The sequence below is a fragment of the Leptonotus elevatus genome, chromosome 3, assembly GCF_054856555.1.
Source record: "Leptonotus elevatus isolate MCC_2025b chromosome 3, RoL_Lele_1.0, whole genome shotgun sequence".
In the NCBI taxonomy this organism is placed as follows: domain Eukaryota; kingdom Metazoa; phylum Chordata; class Actinopteri; order Syngnathiformes; family Syngnathidae; genus Leptonotus; species Leptonotus elevatus.
In genome coordinates, this window is record NC_141241.1 from 22,384,627 (window position 1) to 22,403,682 (window position 19,056).

The 19,056-nt window shown below is 39.9% G+C and overlaps 2 protein-coding genes across 7 annotated transcripts in view; one reads left to right on the plus strand and one right to left on the minus strand.

The window, feature by feature from the left end:
* The window catches only part of myo9aa (myosin IXAa), an 80,024-nt gene extending 62,555 nt beyond the window's left edge, over nt 1–17,469 (minus strand). For all 6 annotated transcript variants that reach the window (XM_086070714.1, XM_086070717.1, XM_086070715.1 and 3 more), the window contains exon 1: nt 17,145–17,469. The gene's annotated coding sequence lies outside the window, so the exon portion shown is untranslated. The remainder of the gene's footprint in view (nt 1–17,144) is intronic.
* An 812-nt stretch (nt 17,470–18,281) lies between these two features.
* Nucleotides 18,282–19,056, plus strand: senp8 (SUMO peptidase family member, NEDD8 specific). Its single transcript, XM_086071775.1, has one exon. It carries the CDS (start codon nt 18,282–18,284, stop codon nt 18,921–18,923), a length of 642 nt encoding a protein of 213 aa, XP_085927901.1. The 3' UTR covers nt 18,924–19,056.

Sequence of the window (19,056 nt, forward strand, 5' to 3'; positions counted from 1 at the left end):
AACACCAATGCAATTCACTGCACACCTCTTAAATTGCACAGCGCAACTGTGATGGATTGCAAATCACTGTACTATGACAAGTGTGGTAGAAAAGACTTAATAAAATCAGTCAAATTAATGATTAACCATTGTTATTCAATCATAAACATGCTAAATATTTTTTTATTTTAGCTGGAGATGTACCAGTTTGCAATCATCTTGCACCTTGGGTTTATACAGAAGGCATCGAAAGACTGATGACGATAAATAAGAGTCCACCTGTGTGTAATCTAGTCTCAATATAAATGCACCTGCTCTGTGATGGTCTCACGTGAATGTTGGGGAGCAAACAGAATCATGAAGACAAAGAAACACAAAATAAAGTTGTTGAAAAGTTTAAAGCAGGATTAGGTCATTAAAAAAATTCAAAGGCTCTCGCGCTGTTCGATCAAACATATTAACTTTCGAGTGAAAGTTTGGGCACCCTAGATAAAAATTTGTATTACTGTGCATAAACAAGCCACGTAAAAATCTACTAAGAGCATCAAATTACAGATGAGAACATTTGATAGCCTGCCAAAAAAAGTTAGATTTTATTTCCATCATTTACACTTTCAAAATACGGTAACTGATAACAAAAAAATGCTGTCAGAGTTTTTAGTATGCACTGCCACTTTTGGAAAGCTGAGACCTGATAATGTCATGGATTGTTCACAATCATTGTCTGATGATGTCAATGTCAAATGTTTTAAATGCTCAGACTCATCTGAGCTTGCCCCAAAAATCAGTGAAGAAGACGATAAAAAAATGTCAGTAAAAGCCTACATGAACAACTGAAAAACTGAACTTGAAAATAATTGACTCTCACAAAGCAGGAAAGGGCTATAAGAACTTAGACGGCAAACATACAAGTATGCCCTGTTCGGAATGTAATTAACCGGAAGACCAAGAAAAATGTCAGACAGAACATCTCGCAGGATTGTGATAAAATAAATACAAAATAAATAAAAAATAAAAAATGCAAATTAGACTGCAAGATCCCTCTAGAAAGATCTGGCGCAAACTGGAGTTGTGCTACGGTATCTGAATAAGCAAAGTGCGCATCTCGGCAGCGCGGTGCATTATGGGTAGGCCGGCTAGTAGCCGACTACAAACTTTTCATTGAAAACTAATTTAGTCTAACGGGAAAAGCTCTTATTTGGACCATTTAAACCGTTGGAAAGTTGATATTTGTTATTTAATCTATTTTAAACATGTATAGCGTATCATTACTGACTGCCCTCTGCCGGGACCCTAGAGTTAAGCTTATTTAAGTGCTTAATATTTGGCTGAATGTGTGTACTTTACTATGATTCGGACCGAGGAGGGACACTGGGATGTGAAGGAAGAGACGGGTAGGATCTTTCTTCACTGGAGGGGGTTAATTGAGGCTAGATGCAGGTTCTTAATTAGTTTTGTTACACGTACGTCCGCTGGCAAGCTTCGTGATGCTTCCGTCTGTTCCCTCGGTTTCAGGATATTGACAAAATTAATGTTTAACAAATTTTCCATTTTAGCCTCTTTCCATTAGGACAGTTAAAAATGGCGCCAAGTGCACTTGTCGTTTTGTCACTTAAGGCTGACAACCGTTTAAACAATAATTGCAAGCTTTAAGGTGTACAGTTAGCACACACTTTCAGCACTCCAATCGCCGCCATTCAAAAGGCAGCTATTTTGGTAGCCAGACTTTTCTTTTTCTTTTTTACTTGATTTTCACGCATGCGCAAACTTAATGCACACTTCGCTGATCTGTACGTAAAAAAGGTTTCTTGGACGATGATCCTATACATTCGTGGTTCGAGTGGTCTTGCCAAACAGCATGATTTATGAGTGTTTTAAATTTGTTAAACATAAGAAGACTTCACACATTTTACAACATGCCTTTGCTTTGTACATGATAATTAAATAACATTAAAACATGTATAAATTCTAATCCTACAGGGGGAAACTTGTATTATTTTTTTAAAGAATTATAATCTGTTATCCACTTGTTGTATATAAATACATTTGGATTCTGAACTTGATCTAAAAATCCTTATTTATTTAGGATAAGCTTTAAGAATTGAAACATACAATTGAAAACAAACATTGGCATCCTGTCATTGCATTGAAAAGCGCCACCACTACCAACTTGTTTTCAGACTCCCATGGAACAATCTGAACCAGTTGATGTCAATAACCCTAAGCCAAATACACAAAATGATTTGAGACATCAGTGCAAGAGGAAGCCATCTATTAGGTTTGTTGTCTTCTTAAGACAATACAAATCATAGTAAAGCATTAACTACAGGTTTAACACTACACACTGTAATTGTAGCAGCAGCAAATATTGCCAGCAGAGTTACAGAACGGAGCAATAAAGCAACAGACACTGCCGACTGAAGTAAGCACCAGGTATGTCAACTGAAGGAAGTGACAATGCAGGTGCTTTGATGGAGGAGAGCTGAAGTGGTCTCTTACTATTGACTCTCCCCCCTAAAGACTCGCACAGATCTGGTTACACTGATTGAGCAGTTAGTCATCTGAAGTCAAACTCAAGTTATCTGATCTAAAATCTGTTTTGAAGGAACATTTCCCAAGACATACCACAACACCCTTCCTTTTGGCATGACCAACCTCCACTCGAAGAATCCATGATGTCATATGTCAAACAGAGACCATTTTTTGCTTTGAGCCCTTCTGAAGTTAGTCAGGTTTGATGCCCGTTTAGAGGAATTTGCTATATAAGCCTTATAGCGAGAAAAAGAAAAACCCCTTATGACACGGATGTTTTATGTTATTTCATTTTATTTATTTTAAAAACAGCTTTTACGTAAATTGATAAAAATCAATTTTTAGAAAATCTTTAAAATCTTCGAACATTTTCAAGATTTTATTCAATATCTCTATGAACATAAGAACAATTTCTAAAATATTGACAAAGTGTTTTCTGTAGAATATGCGCTTAACTTACAACATAATGCAAAAAATGAATGCATCCCACAACAAAAACTACTACATCAAGTATTTTGTATGACCTCCATGACTTTTATGGATAGCAACATGTCCGCTATGTGTGGAATTAACAAGCTGTCAGTCTTTTTCTTGGGGTCTACTTATTTGTGCAAAATGTTCCTTAATAAATTTACTACTTTTTTCTGTGTACTAAATTAACAAATCTTGTTTGCAATCAATAGTAGTATAGTATTTTGTAGTACAGTTTTCCCTTGCTATAACACAGTTCACTTTATAAATAATAAATGGAAAACCTAAAGCTAACTTCTTCACCGATTTCATTTATTGCGGATATTTTTTGGAACCTAACCACAGCGCAAAACGAGGGAACACTGCATAGTATCCCAATCCCAATGAAAATCTTGATTCTGAAAGCTGTTGGAGTCTCCTCATTTATGCTGTGCACTGTATAATATATCAAATGTTTTTACTATATGTTGTATTTTAGGTTCTCGTGAAATAAGTGTGCTCTTAACTTTTAGTGGCATCAACTGGCATGCGTGTAAGGAAGAAGATGGTAATTATGGTCACACATGACAGCACAGATCAGAAGCAAAGAGGTCAAAGATAGCCATAGTGTTATGCGGCATACACGCCACACACTCACCCCTCATTGTAATAGTTAGTTAGATTCCCTTCAAAAAAACAAACACCCAACCCCCTCACTGCACAAGCAGAGGAAATTGTACTTCAGGCATAAAACACATGCATTCCAACATGTCATAAAAACAACTGTAAACTCACAAGCTGTGGCTTTAAAGAGAATATGCTTTGATTTAACATAGTAGATGTAAGGACTAAAATAAAACTTGCGCAAATACAGTGTATGCGGTGGAACGGAGCACAGGGCAGTACAGTATGTTAACAGGAAGGGTTAGCACAAAGCATCGAGAGAGTCACTCCAATTACAACATATAAGCTTTAATATCTAAAACATGGTTTAGTTTTATTGCTAAAGATACATTTGTCTTGAGCGACACAATGCTACCTGTTGCTGCATGTTCACATTTTTACATACATATAGTTTTACAATGCAATGGGGTAGGGCACGTCATCGCTGTAACTAAAGCCTAGCGCCATGAGGTGCGCAAAATTTCCGGTGAGTTTTCTGTCTCACGAGACCTGGAGACGACTTTCTATCATGTTTGATCTTGGTTCTAAAACAAAACTCCACCGTGTGTGTTGCGAATTTTCGACTGCCGTCGTGATGCGCGTTTTGTGAACTGCTGGCGCACGTGCGAGTGTGTGGCTGATGAATGTTTGCTCGACAACTTGTGTGAGCCACCACAGCAGTCTGATGTGTGATGCATATAAATGAAGTACCATTTACCAGAGTAAAGTGTAGTTTGAGTTCATTTTTTAACACTGACAAATGCAACAAGAATACACTCACAAGTGTTTAAACGCCAGAGTTAAGTGTAAAACATTTTTAGCACCATACAGTGTTAAAGTTAAACTGTGAAAAAAGCAACACTGAAAAGTGCAAGATTTACACTCATTGGTGTGGACACAAATACTTTTCTCTCAGTGTTAATCTAACACTACAAACGACAATTTATGAGATTTTGTTCCATAATCTAAATCTAAAAAAGTTGACATTTACATTAAAGTTGCCAAAAGACATGCAACATTTTGAAGCCAAGCAACTCTCAATGTCATTCATCAGTGTTTTCAAACAGTATCACGAATTACCTAGCAAAACCATATTTTCTCATTCCCGTGGCTAGAACCATTTCTAATGAATACTTTGTTAGTTCTGTCTTTTGTGTGTTGTCACAAGACACTTCTGTATCAGCTGTAAGGTAAATTAAATCTATATTGCTCTAAATCTGTATGTTTTCACCGGCTTGGCATACTGGTACATTTCAGTGACGACATCCTCACAGTACAGTTGGCCAGCTGGAGCACCAAAACAATGTCAGCTGATTGATGAGATGAGGACATGCAGCAACCCATTCAAAACAAACACACACGCACGCACACACACACATTTATATAAAATTGTGAGGACATCCATAGACATAATGTATTACCTAGCCCCGTCCCCTAACCCCAACCATCAAAAATGATTGCCTACTACCCCCATTCCTTACCCTAACCTCAACCATAACCCAATTCACACCTAAACTCTAAAACCAAGTCTTGACCCTCAAAAAGAGGTCTTGAGTTGTGAGGACCGGTCAAAATGTCCTCACTTCACAAAAATGTCCTCAATCTGTTGGTTAAAGATGTATTTTGGTCCTCACAATGTCGTATGTACAAGTACACACACACGTACAGTCACATCTTTGCATTTTTGTCTGCACCAAATGTATCACCATGTAACATAACCCTACAGTAACACCGAAATAGTTCACCTTCAGCCCGAAGGCAGAACTGCTGTTCCCCCGACCTTGTCAACTACAACTTGTTCTGTCTCTACGTGGGTAACTATTAGGATGATTATCGCCACAAAAAAGGCAACAAATTACGAAGAAAAAACTGTCTTCAGATCCAAATACTAACATACAGGTAGATGCTGACTCAGGGTGGTGAACTGTACGAAAGGAACAAGCTCGCTGTGTTACTGCAGCAATTAGTACAATAAGTCATCTCTTTTACATTCTTTAAATCAATCCGCATCAGTAAAAGGAGACTCCATATTGATTTTCAGTGGTTTGTTTCCCACACTACATGTTAAATTGAGTGTAACATGAGGATATGGCAGGAAAGCAACTTCCTGTATTTAACGTCAGATGAATGGCCATGTTGGCACCCATAAATGAAAAACTGGAAGGATAGGAAGCCAATGTTGTACTTAGTGTCCATTTTTTTTTGTTTTTGGCTTGTTGAGTGAAAATAAATTCACTTCAAAAATGCAACCACGTGTGTGTATTTGTATGGCAAGACCAGTGCGCCAGATTAGTATTGCATTGCTAGGCCACAACACAACAAAAAATATAAATCTGTGGAAGCCGGCAAAGACAAACCAGACTGTGTTAGAAATAACATATATGTAAAATAAAAAGTTCCTGACATTGTGGAGCTAGATTACAGCTGACTGAATCTAGTTTAGCTAGATCTTCCACTTCGATGAAGCAATACAGAAGAATGAGTCTGGGTGAACTGGATTGGGTGAACAGAGCGGAGTGGAGGTCAAGGTTTTGTTTTTCCCTCTCTGCCTTTACAGCAAAGTACCCTGTTGAATTGTTTAACATACATATTCATCTTTGTGTATAGTTTCATAAAACCACATTTTTGAATAAACAGTGAGTGCTGTGCCCAAAAAAATGTTCAAAATGTTTCTTTTAAGTCCACTGAGGCTGAATGTGAGTTGAGCCTATGCTAAATGATTAACAATCGCGATTAGCATTATCCCTGAATAAACTCGAAAAATTTGCCCTGAATAAACTAAAATTACTTACTTATTGTACTTTTCCTGAAAATCACTTCCAAAATCACAGTCCAATCCAACATCTGCAAAATCCATATTTGAAAAAGCCCTGCTGTACACTACATCACTCTTTTGTTGTCATAGAAACCTCCACTTCCTGTGTCCACTCCCAGGAAAATGACAGAAAGACATGGTGAGACAGGAAGTACAGCTTAGAGGGCTTCAACATAACAGCATGTTATTAATGTCTGCATATGAACCTTTTTTCCCCTCCATATTAACCTTGATAGAAAATCAATGACTTTTTGCAGAACTACAGTATATTTTTAAGATTAGGGAGTTGCATAACATACAGGCACTTTCTAGACAAACAAATCAAGCCCCCAACTTTATATGAGTAGATGAAAACATGTTGCATGGAAAGAAAATAAAGCCAGTTTTATAACATCGCCAGCACCACAGAAAAAGTTACAATTAAACATTAATCAAAATGCAATATACACAGTTATGTTTTTTAGCCAATCTCATATTGGGTGTAATGCTTTCAACGACGACATTTATGTGAACGGTAATGTTGTTTGGCAGGAGTAGAGTTGGGAAACTATGCTGGCCAACAGCTTTCTGATACAAATGCTGGAGAACATGTGGTATCTCTCTGGCATCCCCTTTACTGCTCTACTCTGTTCAAATTTCAAAACGGGCTAATATTGGTACTGGAATAAAAGTTGCATTTTGAGTGATCCAATCACAGGTGGACAGTTCTAATTGAAGGCACCCAGGATGCAATGAATGACACTATGATGACCAACTCTCTGGAAGGCCAACCAGAAGTGAATGCAAGCATGATCCTGACTCCATTGCGGGTTCGACTTATTCCACTCAAGGCCATCATTTTTCACACTGACAGAAAAATATAAGAAAACCCTTGATTATACCAAGGAAGTGTGTGTGTGTGGGGGGGGGGGTGTAAAAGTATTCAAAACATTTTATACGGTCAACTTCCTTAGCGTTCAAATAACATCAGTTGCCCAGAAGGTCAGTGGTAAAACATTGTGCTGCCGCAAAAGAGGACGTCGGTTTGATCCCCGCTCGCCCCATTAAAAAAAATTATAATAATAAAAAAAATAAAGGGTAGGCTCCGGCACCCCGTGACCCTTGTGAAGAATAAGCGGTTCGGAAAATGGCTGGATGGCTGGATATTCAGGCATGTCTTGAAATTAAAGCAGAAATGGCCACACACAACTCAGTCAACACTCAGTAATCATCAACAGCTAACATGGCTAACATGTCGCTAACTAGCTACATGCTTTGGCAGCAAAACAATAAAACTGTGTGCATCACAGTGCGTGTATGTGGCAGAAATGTAGACAGATTTAGATGTGCATTTATCACAGTAATATATATGTTTAGTTATGCTTGTTTATTTTCATTTGATGTAAAATAACTTGTATCTTAGCTCCATACATTCTTCAAATAGCTAGCCCATCAGTGGAAGTAGACTTTGATTTCACAAGGTTCAAATAACAGCCCAAAAATGTTCAAAGACCTCCTCACAGGAGTTGCTTTTTCATTGCTAGTGAATGCAACATTTTAAGAGCATTGATGTAATGTCCAAAACGAGACTTGCTCTTGGACTACCCTCACATTTAGTTTTATTGTTTTGGAGTGTGGATAATGTTTTCCATTCAGATTCCATTCTAGTTCTGGAAATATCAATATGACGCTGCAGCAATTGGCCAGTGAAGCTGGAAAAGTACTCCACCCCACAATAAAAATAAGTTGGCGGATGGAAGTCACTTCATCAACAAAGGTTTCAGGAATTAAAGCCTCAGAAATCCATGTCTGACGATGGGGGGTTTTCATTCTGCAAAAAAAGCAACAAGAGCACCAGATATCTATACTAATATGCCAGGATGGTAAAATACTTATTTTAGTAAAGTAAAAGCAATATCAAAATAGATCTACAAACTTGGGCGAATTTGTGGTATGTAACACATTTGGCAGCATTATCAGCACCCATATGTTGCAGTTAGAAAAAGAATCACACACAAATGCCAAATAAAGCGACCGCATGACACATGTATGTTAAGAGCACGTCTGACATTTGATGACTATGGTATGGACATTCACTGCGATGTTAAAAACCAAGTGATGGAAACAAGCAGGAGGAGTACCCTTTCCCTGATGTACTTGCATTAGAGACGAACCAGACTGGTATCACAAGGTAATGGTCATTTTATGACGACAGATACGGTGGTGTTAAAAAGTGCCCCCTTCCTAGCTCAGGGTTAGGGTTTGGGTAGTGCCAAAATTCATTTGTGGCGGTAAAGTAAATGTACATATGGGAAACATTGCGGCTGTAATGGCTTGTTTCGTTATTCATCAAACATTACACCCCCCAAAAAAAATCAATCCTCAAAATACTTCTTTATTTTTTTTTTTTTGAGTAGGGGGAGGGATTATAAACATGTTTTTATCAACTACAGTAGACCCGCAAATTGTTGTGGCTCGGCACCCAAGGATTCACTTATTCATGCTTTTTTTTCTTTCCTTTTTTATAAACAGTACAAGGGACTGTAAAAGTAGGTATACAAAAGCTTTTTTTTCTTTTCTGTATGATAGACAGTAAGTGGTGTACATGTTTTCTCTCCCTTATAGCTGTACACCTACTTTTACACCCTCCTGTATATATTGTTTTATTGGTTTGATTTTGTTTTGGGGGAGTAAGAAACCTCCCTTTTTTTTATAGAAAATAAACAGGTTTGTCATCATTTTTTGAAGCATGTTTAGGGTTTACAAAAAAAATAAAAAAATCATGTTCCACTATATTTCAATGGACGTCAATTATGCGCTGATGTTCACTATTCACGGGCCGACTCGGTCCCTATCGTCCATGAATAGCGGGGCTTCGCGGTATTGTTTTAAGTGATAATATCATCATTCACCACTAGATGGCAGACATGGCTTAGTTGCACTTGTACTGGGGTCTTAAACTGCCCCGTACTACAATGCAAGTAGGCCTCATTTACTTTTTTGCGGATATAGCAAGTCTCGAAATAAGCAGTTTCCGGGTCACAGCACTAGCGACCATTATGTCTCCCACACCACATGACAGCACTGCCCACAAATGTGAAGCAAGACAACTATTTCTCATATTGATAGTTTCTTATTTTCACATTACAACAACCAAAACAGGCACAGAGTACAGCAAGTCCCCAAGATACGAACACAGAGGGTTCCGAGAAGCTGTTCATAAGCTGAATTATTCATAAATCGTTATTGATTACACTGGCAACCATTTTTGGGGGATACGGCTTAAATTGTATGTTGTCAGACTTTTAAACAAGACTACCGCACGTAATGACACCCCAACACAACATCTAAAAACTGCATAAAATTAATCATTAATTAATAAGTATCTTACATGTGAAATATATTTTGATCTATTCAATACCTAAATGTGCTGATTTTTTTTTTGTTGCCATTCCCTGAAGTGAGAAGAGGTCATGGGACAGTTGAACCCATTCCAGACAGTCTCGAGCCGACCTGCAACGGTTTTAATTGTAATGGCAGGTCGTCAATGTTGAACATGGGGTCTGAATGTTCAGCATAATTTGGAGCACATCTGTTTGGAAGATTAGAAGAAGAAAAAGACATGACTTATAATTACAGGGAAACGTTACTGAAGCTCTCACTGTTTCTTGTGAGGAAGGGGCCCAAAAGGTTGTCGATCTGCCTGCAGCAGACTGCAGTCTTTTTGAAATCTGAGCTCGATCCTGAAGCTGCAGTCGACAGACAAACAACAAGAGCTGCTGTTTGATGAGGAAGCAGTTTGGGTTGCAGATTCCAAGAACATGGCAAAGATATTAATGAAAGTATCTAAGAAAGATCTTTTCAATTTAACATGATCTTGCTTTATTATGCAACCAAATTGATTTAAGTGTGACCAAACAAAAATTTTAGAAACATTGAGATACCACATCAATGAATGTTCACATTTGACTGAGCCTTCCTGCATTGACAATAAGATGATTAACGTTTCCACTTAACTCCAACGTGCTTCATCTAACGCTTCAGTTTTTCGTGACGCCATTAACAGAAAGCATGCATGGTCTTGTTTTATGTACGTGTACTACCACTAATATGAAAGTAAAACTCCTTGACTAACGGAAAGCCAGTTCGTAAAAACAATAAAATTGAACTATTTAACGCAGAGCGATAATGTATTCTCAAATGATAAAACCAAAACATGCAAAACTCAACTGGACGTTCAAATCTCATGATAGGAGGGGCACAACTACAGTATTAGATACGCTGTTGAGTGTAATCCTTCGGACTGAGTATTGGACTCCCCGAAGCCACTTCAGCTTCTAATCATCACCAGAGTGTCTGAGTTGAATCGTTCAACAAGTCCACCAAGTCACTGGAGTGAATGGCTGCTGGGTAATCAGGATGAGAGCAGGTGGCAGCCAAAGTACAGCAACAGAGCCAGGACATTGTGGCATGCTGCAGGTTGATTGGGCCTTATCAAAAAGAAAAGTCTTCAATCACAGTGGGAGATTTGAAATATAAATGCTACAAATATATTTTGCACACAAAAAAAGACACATTCTAAGCCTTCTTTGCTTCATATGCAAATAATACTGTATATCCTATTGCATTATAATCATTCTTGCTCAAATAATTATATGTTGCTCTCAAACCCAATTGTCTAGTCTAGGGGTGTTAGAAAAAAATCGATTCGGCAATATATCGCGTAATTACAGCGCGCAATTCTCGAATCGATTCGATATGCGGCCGAATCGATTTTTAAACATCATTTTTTTAAGGGAATATTCAACAAAACATCTTACTTAGGGTTAGGATTCACACATTAAGCATGGGAGAATGTTATATTAATGGAACATTAAGCCTTAATATTTTATTTCAGTGCTGTTCAAACATGAAACAGACTGAAACCTGTTTGTTAAATGCAGTGGCTCAGTTATAAGCCTGAATTTTCAGATAAATAAATACATTTTCATACAAATCTTACAGTGTACATGTACAAGTTTACTGATTAGTATTTTATACATTTGAGTAAAAATTTAAAAAAAAATCTCAATAATCAATGTATAGATTTGCATCGGGATTAATCGGTATTGAAATGAATCGTGACCTATGAATCGGGATACGAATCGAATCGCCAAGTACTAGGCAATTCACACCCCTAGTCTAGTCTACAACAAAAAAAGGGAATTGCTTTATATCATATACAGTAGAAACATATCTTGCTCACCTCCTATACATCAGAGTCATTGGTCAGATTTAAGAATAATCTTTATCTATATCATCCAGACATTTACTACACTGATAAAGTAGATTAGGCAAAAGACAAGCATTCCAGCAACCCGAGCCCATCTCCGGCCGCATTTGAAATCAACCTTATCGCAGCCTGTTTGTTGTCAGCCACAACTATCTCTGCTTTTCCTCCCCTCTTGCCTCCTTCTGACAGTGCCCAGACTACTGTAAAGTGGCAGAACTGCTCACTCAGATAAGAGCTGCAGCAGAGACTAAACTCTTGCTACCCTCTGGATTATCTTGAACTGAAAACCACTGCAAGGTGTTGCATACAGTTTGAAATCAAAAAGTCGCATTTGTTGGCTGAGACGACGTGGTTTCGCAGCTGAGTGGTAGTGCTGCGCTCTTGTAGATAGACCGTATTGTGTAGCATTACACAAGCGCACATGCCTGAGGATTAGTCATGGGCCCTGTCCTGTCTGTACCATAAGGCTACAGGGGCCACTCGCCATTGTCACCGCTGTGTCACAACAATATCCTCCCAAAAATTCAGCAAATGTACAACTAAAGTTAGTCGTTTTCTTTGGCATCCATTGAACAGTCAACCTCTGTGAAGAAATGTTATGAATAAAAAGTAACAACATAGCAAGGACCAATCATAAATGTGCATTTATGGAGCTCACTATTGTTTACATCACCCCAGTCATTACTGAGAGGAACTCAACCAACACTGAAGATGAAACTTTCTTATCGCTGCAAAAGAAGGACCCGAGTTAATATAAATGTATTAAGACTGAGCTTCCATCTAGGTCGAAATTTAATGTTGTCGTCTCTATTTTAAGCGAGATTGCGGAGAACAAAACAAAGTATTTCTCTGCATCTCAGTCCTGCCACTGTTAACACCAGTGAGTTAATGACGGGAAATGCAAAATGCTGGGAAATGGAGCTACTAAGGCCAAAGCCTCACTCATATAATGACCCACTGAAGAAAAAGAGGGCTTTGTTTGGAGCAACACAAGCAGGTTCCTCTTATGACTTCATGTGCATGCCAACATCTTTCCCTAAACAATCCCATTAATGTGGCCGTTACTCTTTTCGGGCCAGTCCCATCTTTGGAGATAGCAACGCATGACTTCAAATACAAGTTTGTTTGGCGGATTGGTAGGAACAAGTGCTAGGCTATAGGACCTTAAAATAAAATTAATTTGAAAAAAATGACAATGATGTTATCCAGGCTTACTTCAGATGAGAAGCAGGATGCGCCCTGGACTGACCGCCAGCCAATTTCAGGGCACATACAGACAAACCTTTCACACCTCGGGACAATTTAAAGTCTTCATAGGTGATGCTTTCATACAAATGTGTGCCCCTGAAATGTAAACAAAATCCTGAATTCAGTAAAATAACAGCCTAGCACATGAGGAAATAAGACTGTTACATGTTATAGTGTCACCCCCACACTGAAAACACTCTGATTGTGAATTTAGGGATTGAGAGGTATTTCTAGCAGAGATTATTCAGACATGTGGCATTTATTTCATGTCCCTGTATTATTTGAACTCCCGGACGCGTTCGGATGCTTATATTGTGAAGTCACACCACCGGAAGTAGTCCGGTAAAAAGTGATAGACGCACTGTGACTTGACATGAATAAAGTAAAATAAAGCACCAGTGAATTACAGTACGGATTATATGCGTTTTATTACAACCGCTGCAACCAGCAATAAAGTACGTAGATCGGTATGCGGATAAGTAACTACTTTTGCAATCGCCTCCGTTGGGGTCCTTTATTATCATACGTAAAGCAATGGTAAGACATACCATACCAGACTTTCTGTTGCTAGCTAAACTGTGACATTAGCCTACCTGTCTTTGTGGGTTTTGTCGTGATGAAGTAAGACGTTATCGTTGTGTCTTCATTCTCTTGCAAGTTGCAAGTCATGTGTTTTGCCATCCTAAATTTGCCAATGTCGTCAACGTGATAAGTCATTCATTAAAGTTAATTAAACTGGCTGTTGGTGTTTACGCCAACAAGTGATGCTGACTGTGTTGCCAGGTTGGCACAAACTAAACAAAAAACAACAACAACTTTTCTTTCTTATATTCTTTCTTTCCTTTCTTAAAAATATGTTGAAATACAGACCTTCAGTTCCAATTATAAACAAAATGTCTTATAAAGTCATTGAGTTGAAGTCAAGTTGAGTCTCTTGAATGCCAAGTCAAAGTCAAGTCAAGTCTTTCCCAAGTTTTTGGCAAGCAAGACGCAAGTTCTAAAAACGTCTATTCCACTCTCACTCGAGTCACGTCATGTGACTCGAGTCACCCACCTCTTGTAATTACCTCAAAATTATAGTTACAAATTGAACATGGGTTTGGGTTTTCACTTGTATCGGCTTAGCACTTTTCAACCTTCAAGGCACTGAAAACGCTTAACGCCACCTCCTCATTTAACAACTGATGACGCAGCATCTGGAGCAACTGGGGGTTTCCGTAGATTGCTCAACTTGAGGATGGTAACAGGGGTGTAGCATCAAACTCGCAACCTTCAGATTGGGAGATGACCTCTATCGCCAGTGGCTCCCTCTGAACATCAGACGGACCAATTCACTTCCCGTCTTACATCGCTGCTAAAAACTCAATTCCTCCCACTGGCATTTAACTCATCTTGAGGGTTGACATGTTTTACTGTTTTTATTTTTAGTCTTATGTGCCTTTTTTCATGGTCGTTTAGTATTTGTTGCTTCTTCTTTTTTATGGGATACAAAATTTTGGTTGACTGTGTTGTTTTTAAGTGCTTTATAAATAGGATTGGATTGAATAATGGGAAAAAAAACATGGTTTCAGTCTTCACAAACAGGGTGGGAGACATTTTGTATAACTATATAACTGTAACTATTCTGAATCAATTAATAAATGGCAATAAAGAGATAATTAAATAACATCATGCTGACGGATTGACAAGGGTGCAACTTGGCAGTACAGCAGTGTCCAGATCAGCCACTGCACCAACTTAACTCATCTGAGTTCACAACACTCATTCACTGTAAATTGACTTTGGTAGACCGAAAAGTCACGATTAAGACGTGTCCCGCGAGTCATGCTCGTATCTCGGCAATTGTGCAATCAGAAGTGTGCTCAGCTCGTCCTCGTAACTCCTCTTGCTGTCACAATGGATACCCGTTTTGTTCCGATACCGGTATCGGCCCCGATTCTGCATTAAAACTGTGGTATCGGTATCGTTACTAACAAGTAACATGGCGATACCATTAATTCTGTCGCTTATATAGGACTTTGGATGCAGCATCTTGTGTCTTGCTCATGCACGACATTCACTGATGTGTGACATGTTCACTGCATGCCGAGCCAAGATATCCTATTGGCCCTTGAATGCTCTGAACCCTAGGTGTCAAACTCCGGTCCTCAAGGGTTTTCCTGCAGGTTTTGGAGGTTTCCCTCTTCCAACACAAGCTGATTCCAATTAGCAGGATCGTTATCAGACTTATTTTCTAGATGTTATTTTTGGGCCATATCGATGTGATAGAACATATTTTTTGCATATTATTGAAATCAATAGTTAGTTAGTTAGTTTTTTAATTGACTGAATTATTAGTTTATCACTAGATGGTGCTAAGTGTTACACAATGTCCCTTTAAAGGATCTTTGTGCAGTTTGTCACTTTCTTACTCATGATTGCCAACTCTGGCCCAAAGCGTAACTGCAGCATCTGGGTCAGGCTCGTTCGTGGTGTGCCTGCGAGTACATGCACGATCTTAAACTCCACCCCTCCCCAAATAAACTGTGGAGTGTGCAGGGTCCGCACACACTACTATCAAGGAAAGATAAAAGCTCCTAAATGCAGTCAGAGTAAAACAGTAAGGGCTCTTCGTACTCATCTGGGAATTGGTGGAGCATGCATGATGTTGAAAAAGCTTTAATATGACCTTTTTAAATGGCACAATGCACCTTTAAGGACATTTTTAGGGGGGGGGGGGGGTCAATAATTTATAATAGATTTGAACCATGCTAGTAAAAGTCATTAGCCACCCTTAGCTTCATAGGGAGAGTACACCTGAGAGTGTGACAATACACACGTCAAACTCTTTCAGCAATGGAGACGCTGCAATGTATTTACAAGTTCCACACCTTTACCTCATGGAATTGAACTATTACAGTCCTGCATATTACGTAACCATAATCACAAAAGGAAAGCTTGAGCTTTCCAGGCACAGTGAGTGAAGTGTTGCCGACTCAACAGACACAAGCTGACATGATAAACTCGAGGCCAGTTTTTACAAATAGCAGACAGAGATCCTGCCGGGTGTCGGATGTCGACAGGGACCAGTTGCTGGTGTCTCCGCCTGGGCTGCCTCTCACACTACAGCAGCTGTGTCTTCTCAGACCTCACATTCCCGCAGGACAGGCCCACTTTACTCTCATCACCTGCGCACAGCCCAAGGCTTGACAAACTCCTGAAGTAAGAACTGCTACTCAAAGTGGTTCTCCTCCAAACATTACCAAAGGATGCTTATCTGAAAACAGGAATGTGTTTCCAGTGGAAAAAACCTGAACCTGCACCAGGATATGAACAGGTCTGGCACTAATGACCACACAAGGGCAGCACTTGACATACATGTTGCATCAATCCCTGTTATGGACATCACTTCGGTGCATTGTGATTAGCTAGCATGTCTGCCTCACAGTTCTGAGGTTCAGGGTTCAACTCTCGGCTTGGGCCTTTTCTTGAGTGTCGTTGGCATGTTCTCCCTGTGGTTCCTCCCACATTCCAAACACATGTATGGTTGTCACATGTTTGGTTAACTGCAGTGTAAATTGCCCATAGTTGTGAATGTGAGGGTGCGGCTGTTTGTCTATATGTGCCCTGTGACTAGCTGGCGACCAGTCCAGGGTATATCCCGCCTCTGGCCCAAGATAGCTGGGGAACAAGCTTTAACTCATCAATGACCCTAATGAGGTCAAGCGCTATAGAAAATGAATGGAGGACAATCCCCGTTCTGTTCTTGTGTTATCCATCCAAGTGAGGGGAAAAAAATCTCACAGCTTCATGTAGGGCACATTTTATAGAGTTGTCTAAAATGAGACCCACGAATCAGTAGCTTCACTATAACTCCAGATACTTTGCACCCCATTTTCTTCCATTGGCCTCTAAATAAAACGTGGACACGCTCAAGGGTCCAAATACCAGATTTAGCACGTTGATGGTTCACACGCCTCACTTGAATGACCGACAAGCATGCAAGACAAGTAAAGTCCGTGTGTTTGAAAACCACAGCAAGGCTTCAAGTCACTGCACGGACGTCCACAAACGCGCCGTGCTTGAGCTTGTCAAGTCACCGAGCCCACACACACACACACACACACACACAACCAAGGCTAGACAACTGTAGTGCGATGGGGTGCGCAAAGAAGAGAGTACGTTGCCCAAACAATAAATAAATTGTGGAAGTTAAAGAACACTTACCTCGGCTCCGAGCGAGGACGCCGAAAGTCAATGATAGCAGCTGAAGTTCGAATCTGGAGCTTCCCTCCCTCCTCCGTCACCGCCACTCAACTCTTATTTAATTCCCTGCATTTTCACGCCATTCCAACGTCTTTTTTATCTCCTCGGCCACTCACCTCTAACTAACTCCACGCAGGTCAACTCTGTGCCGCGGAGTTAGACTTTTTTTTTTTTTTTTATCCAAGCGTGTCAGCTGTTTTGCTGAGATTGAAAACCGCTCGTGACTGACTTTGCTGCTTTGCTGAGCCTCCCAACTCTTCTCTGGCCAGCTAATCAGCGCGCCCCCGTTCACAGGCGCGTTCACGCGGCGGAGCGACATAACAGGAAGCCGACGCAAGACGGCGACGTTGTTTCACGTACTGCAAGTTTTAAAAAATTATAATTGTACTATATGTAGACATATACAATAGTCATATAAAATACATCAAATCCCCGTGTTTCTTTTTAAAAAACAAATTCTGAACTTTTCCTTTTTAGCTTCAGCCCCTCCCACTGTCGCAAATATGGAATGTTTACTAGAAGTGGTTTACGGTAGCCGGCGACCACTGTATGGAGGGATGAGTTGCAGCATGTAAAGCCGCGGCTTATAGTTTCGTACGCCTCTTAAATCGAATGCTGCCTTTTCAGGTACGAACAGGGAATTAACTACACGTATTTGAGCTAAGTAAAACGGCTTTCATGAGCTGCGGGATGCATGTGTGACTATATGAGTAACTGCTTCGTTGAAAAGATTAGCAAGCTCATGCTAACGCAGCAATACGCTGTGATTCAGTAACATGATACTGCAGTAACTGCACTGTACCATCTCACGACATGACAGTAATTCTTGACTTCGCATATACCGCTTACGTGTGTACGTCATTAAAGCATGAGACGTGTTTATTTGTTTCACGAATGAAGGCGCTTGATCAATTTACTGCATCTGATAATATTCCCAATTTAAAACAAGACAAAAACGGTATTTTGACATCTAGGCAGTTAAAGGGTAAGCTCAAGTGCACTGCATCTGATTGACAAGTATGAAAATGGTAGAACAAGATCATTGAGAGTTGAAAAAATGTACAGTATTAATTCACATTGTTTATTTGCTGACACTGTATGTGTGTTTGTAGGATGGATCCTATCGTGCTGAGCTATCAGGACAGCCTGCTTCGACGCTCAGACGTGTCCCTCCTCGAAGGACCCCACTGGCTTAATGACCAAATCATCGGCTTTGCCTTTGAATACTTTGCCAGTGAGCGCTTTCGACTCCTCGGGGAGAGTGTCATCTTTGTGAGCCCGGAGGTCACCCAGTTTATCAAGTGCGCTTCCTGCCCAGAGGAGTTAGCCATGTTTCTTGACCCTCTGGATCTGGCCTCACGCCGTTGGATCTTCCTGGCTGTGAATGACAACAACGACCAGAGCGCTGGGGGGTCACACTGGAGCCTTCTGGTGTACCGTCATAAATCCAACCACTTTTCTCACTATGACTCTCAAAATGGCAGCAACTCTCTGCATGCCCGGCGCATTGCTAGCAAGCTAGAACCCATGCTGTGTGTCGGGAGAAAGTCTTCGTTTGTGGAGGAGCCCACTCCTGTGCAAGAGAACAGCTATGATTGTGGCATGTATGTCATCTGTATAGCTGAGGCGTTGTGTGAGAAGCCACATCTGGCTTTGCAAAATCTCATCCCAGCCTTCATTAAGCAGAAGAGAGCGGAATGGTGCCTATTAATCCAGCGTCTCGCTCAGAGTAAACTCTGATGCCTTCGGACTTTTCCTTACGTTCGCTGAATGCAGAACTGCACGTACGAGTGGACACAATCGATGGTGCCCATTTGTTAATGAAAAACGTTCTCAATAGTAGTAATAAATGAAAAATATAACTTTGGTCAGA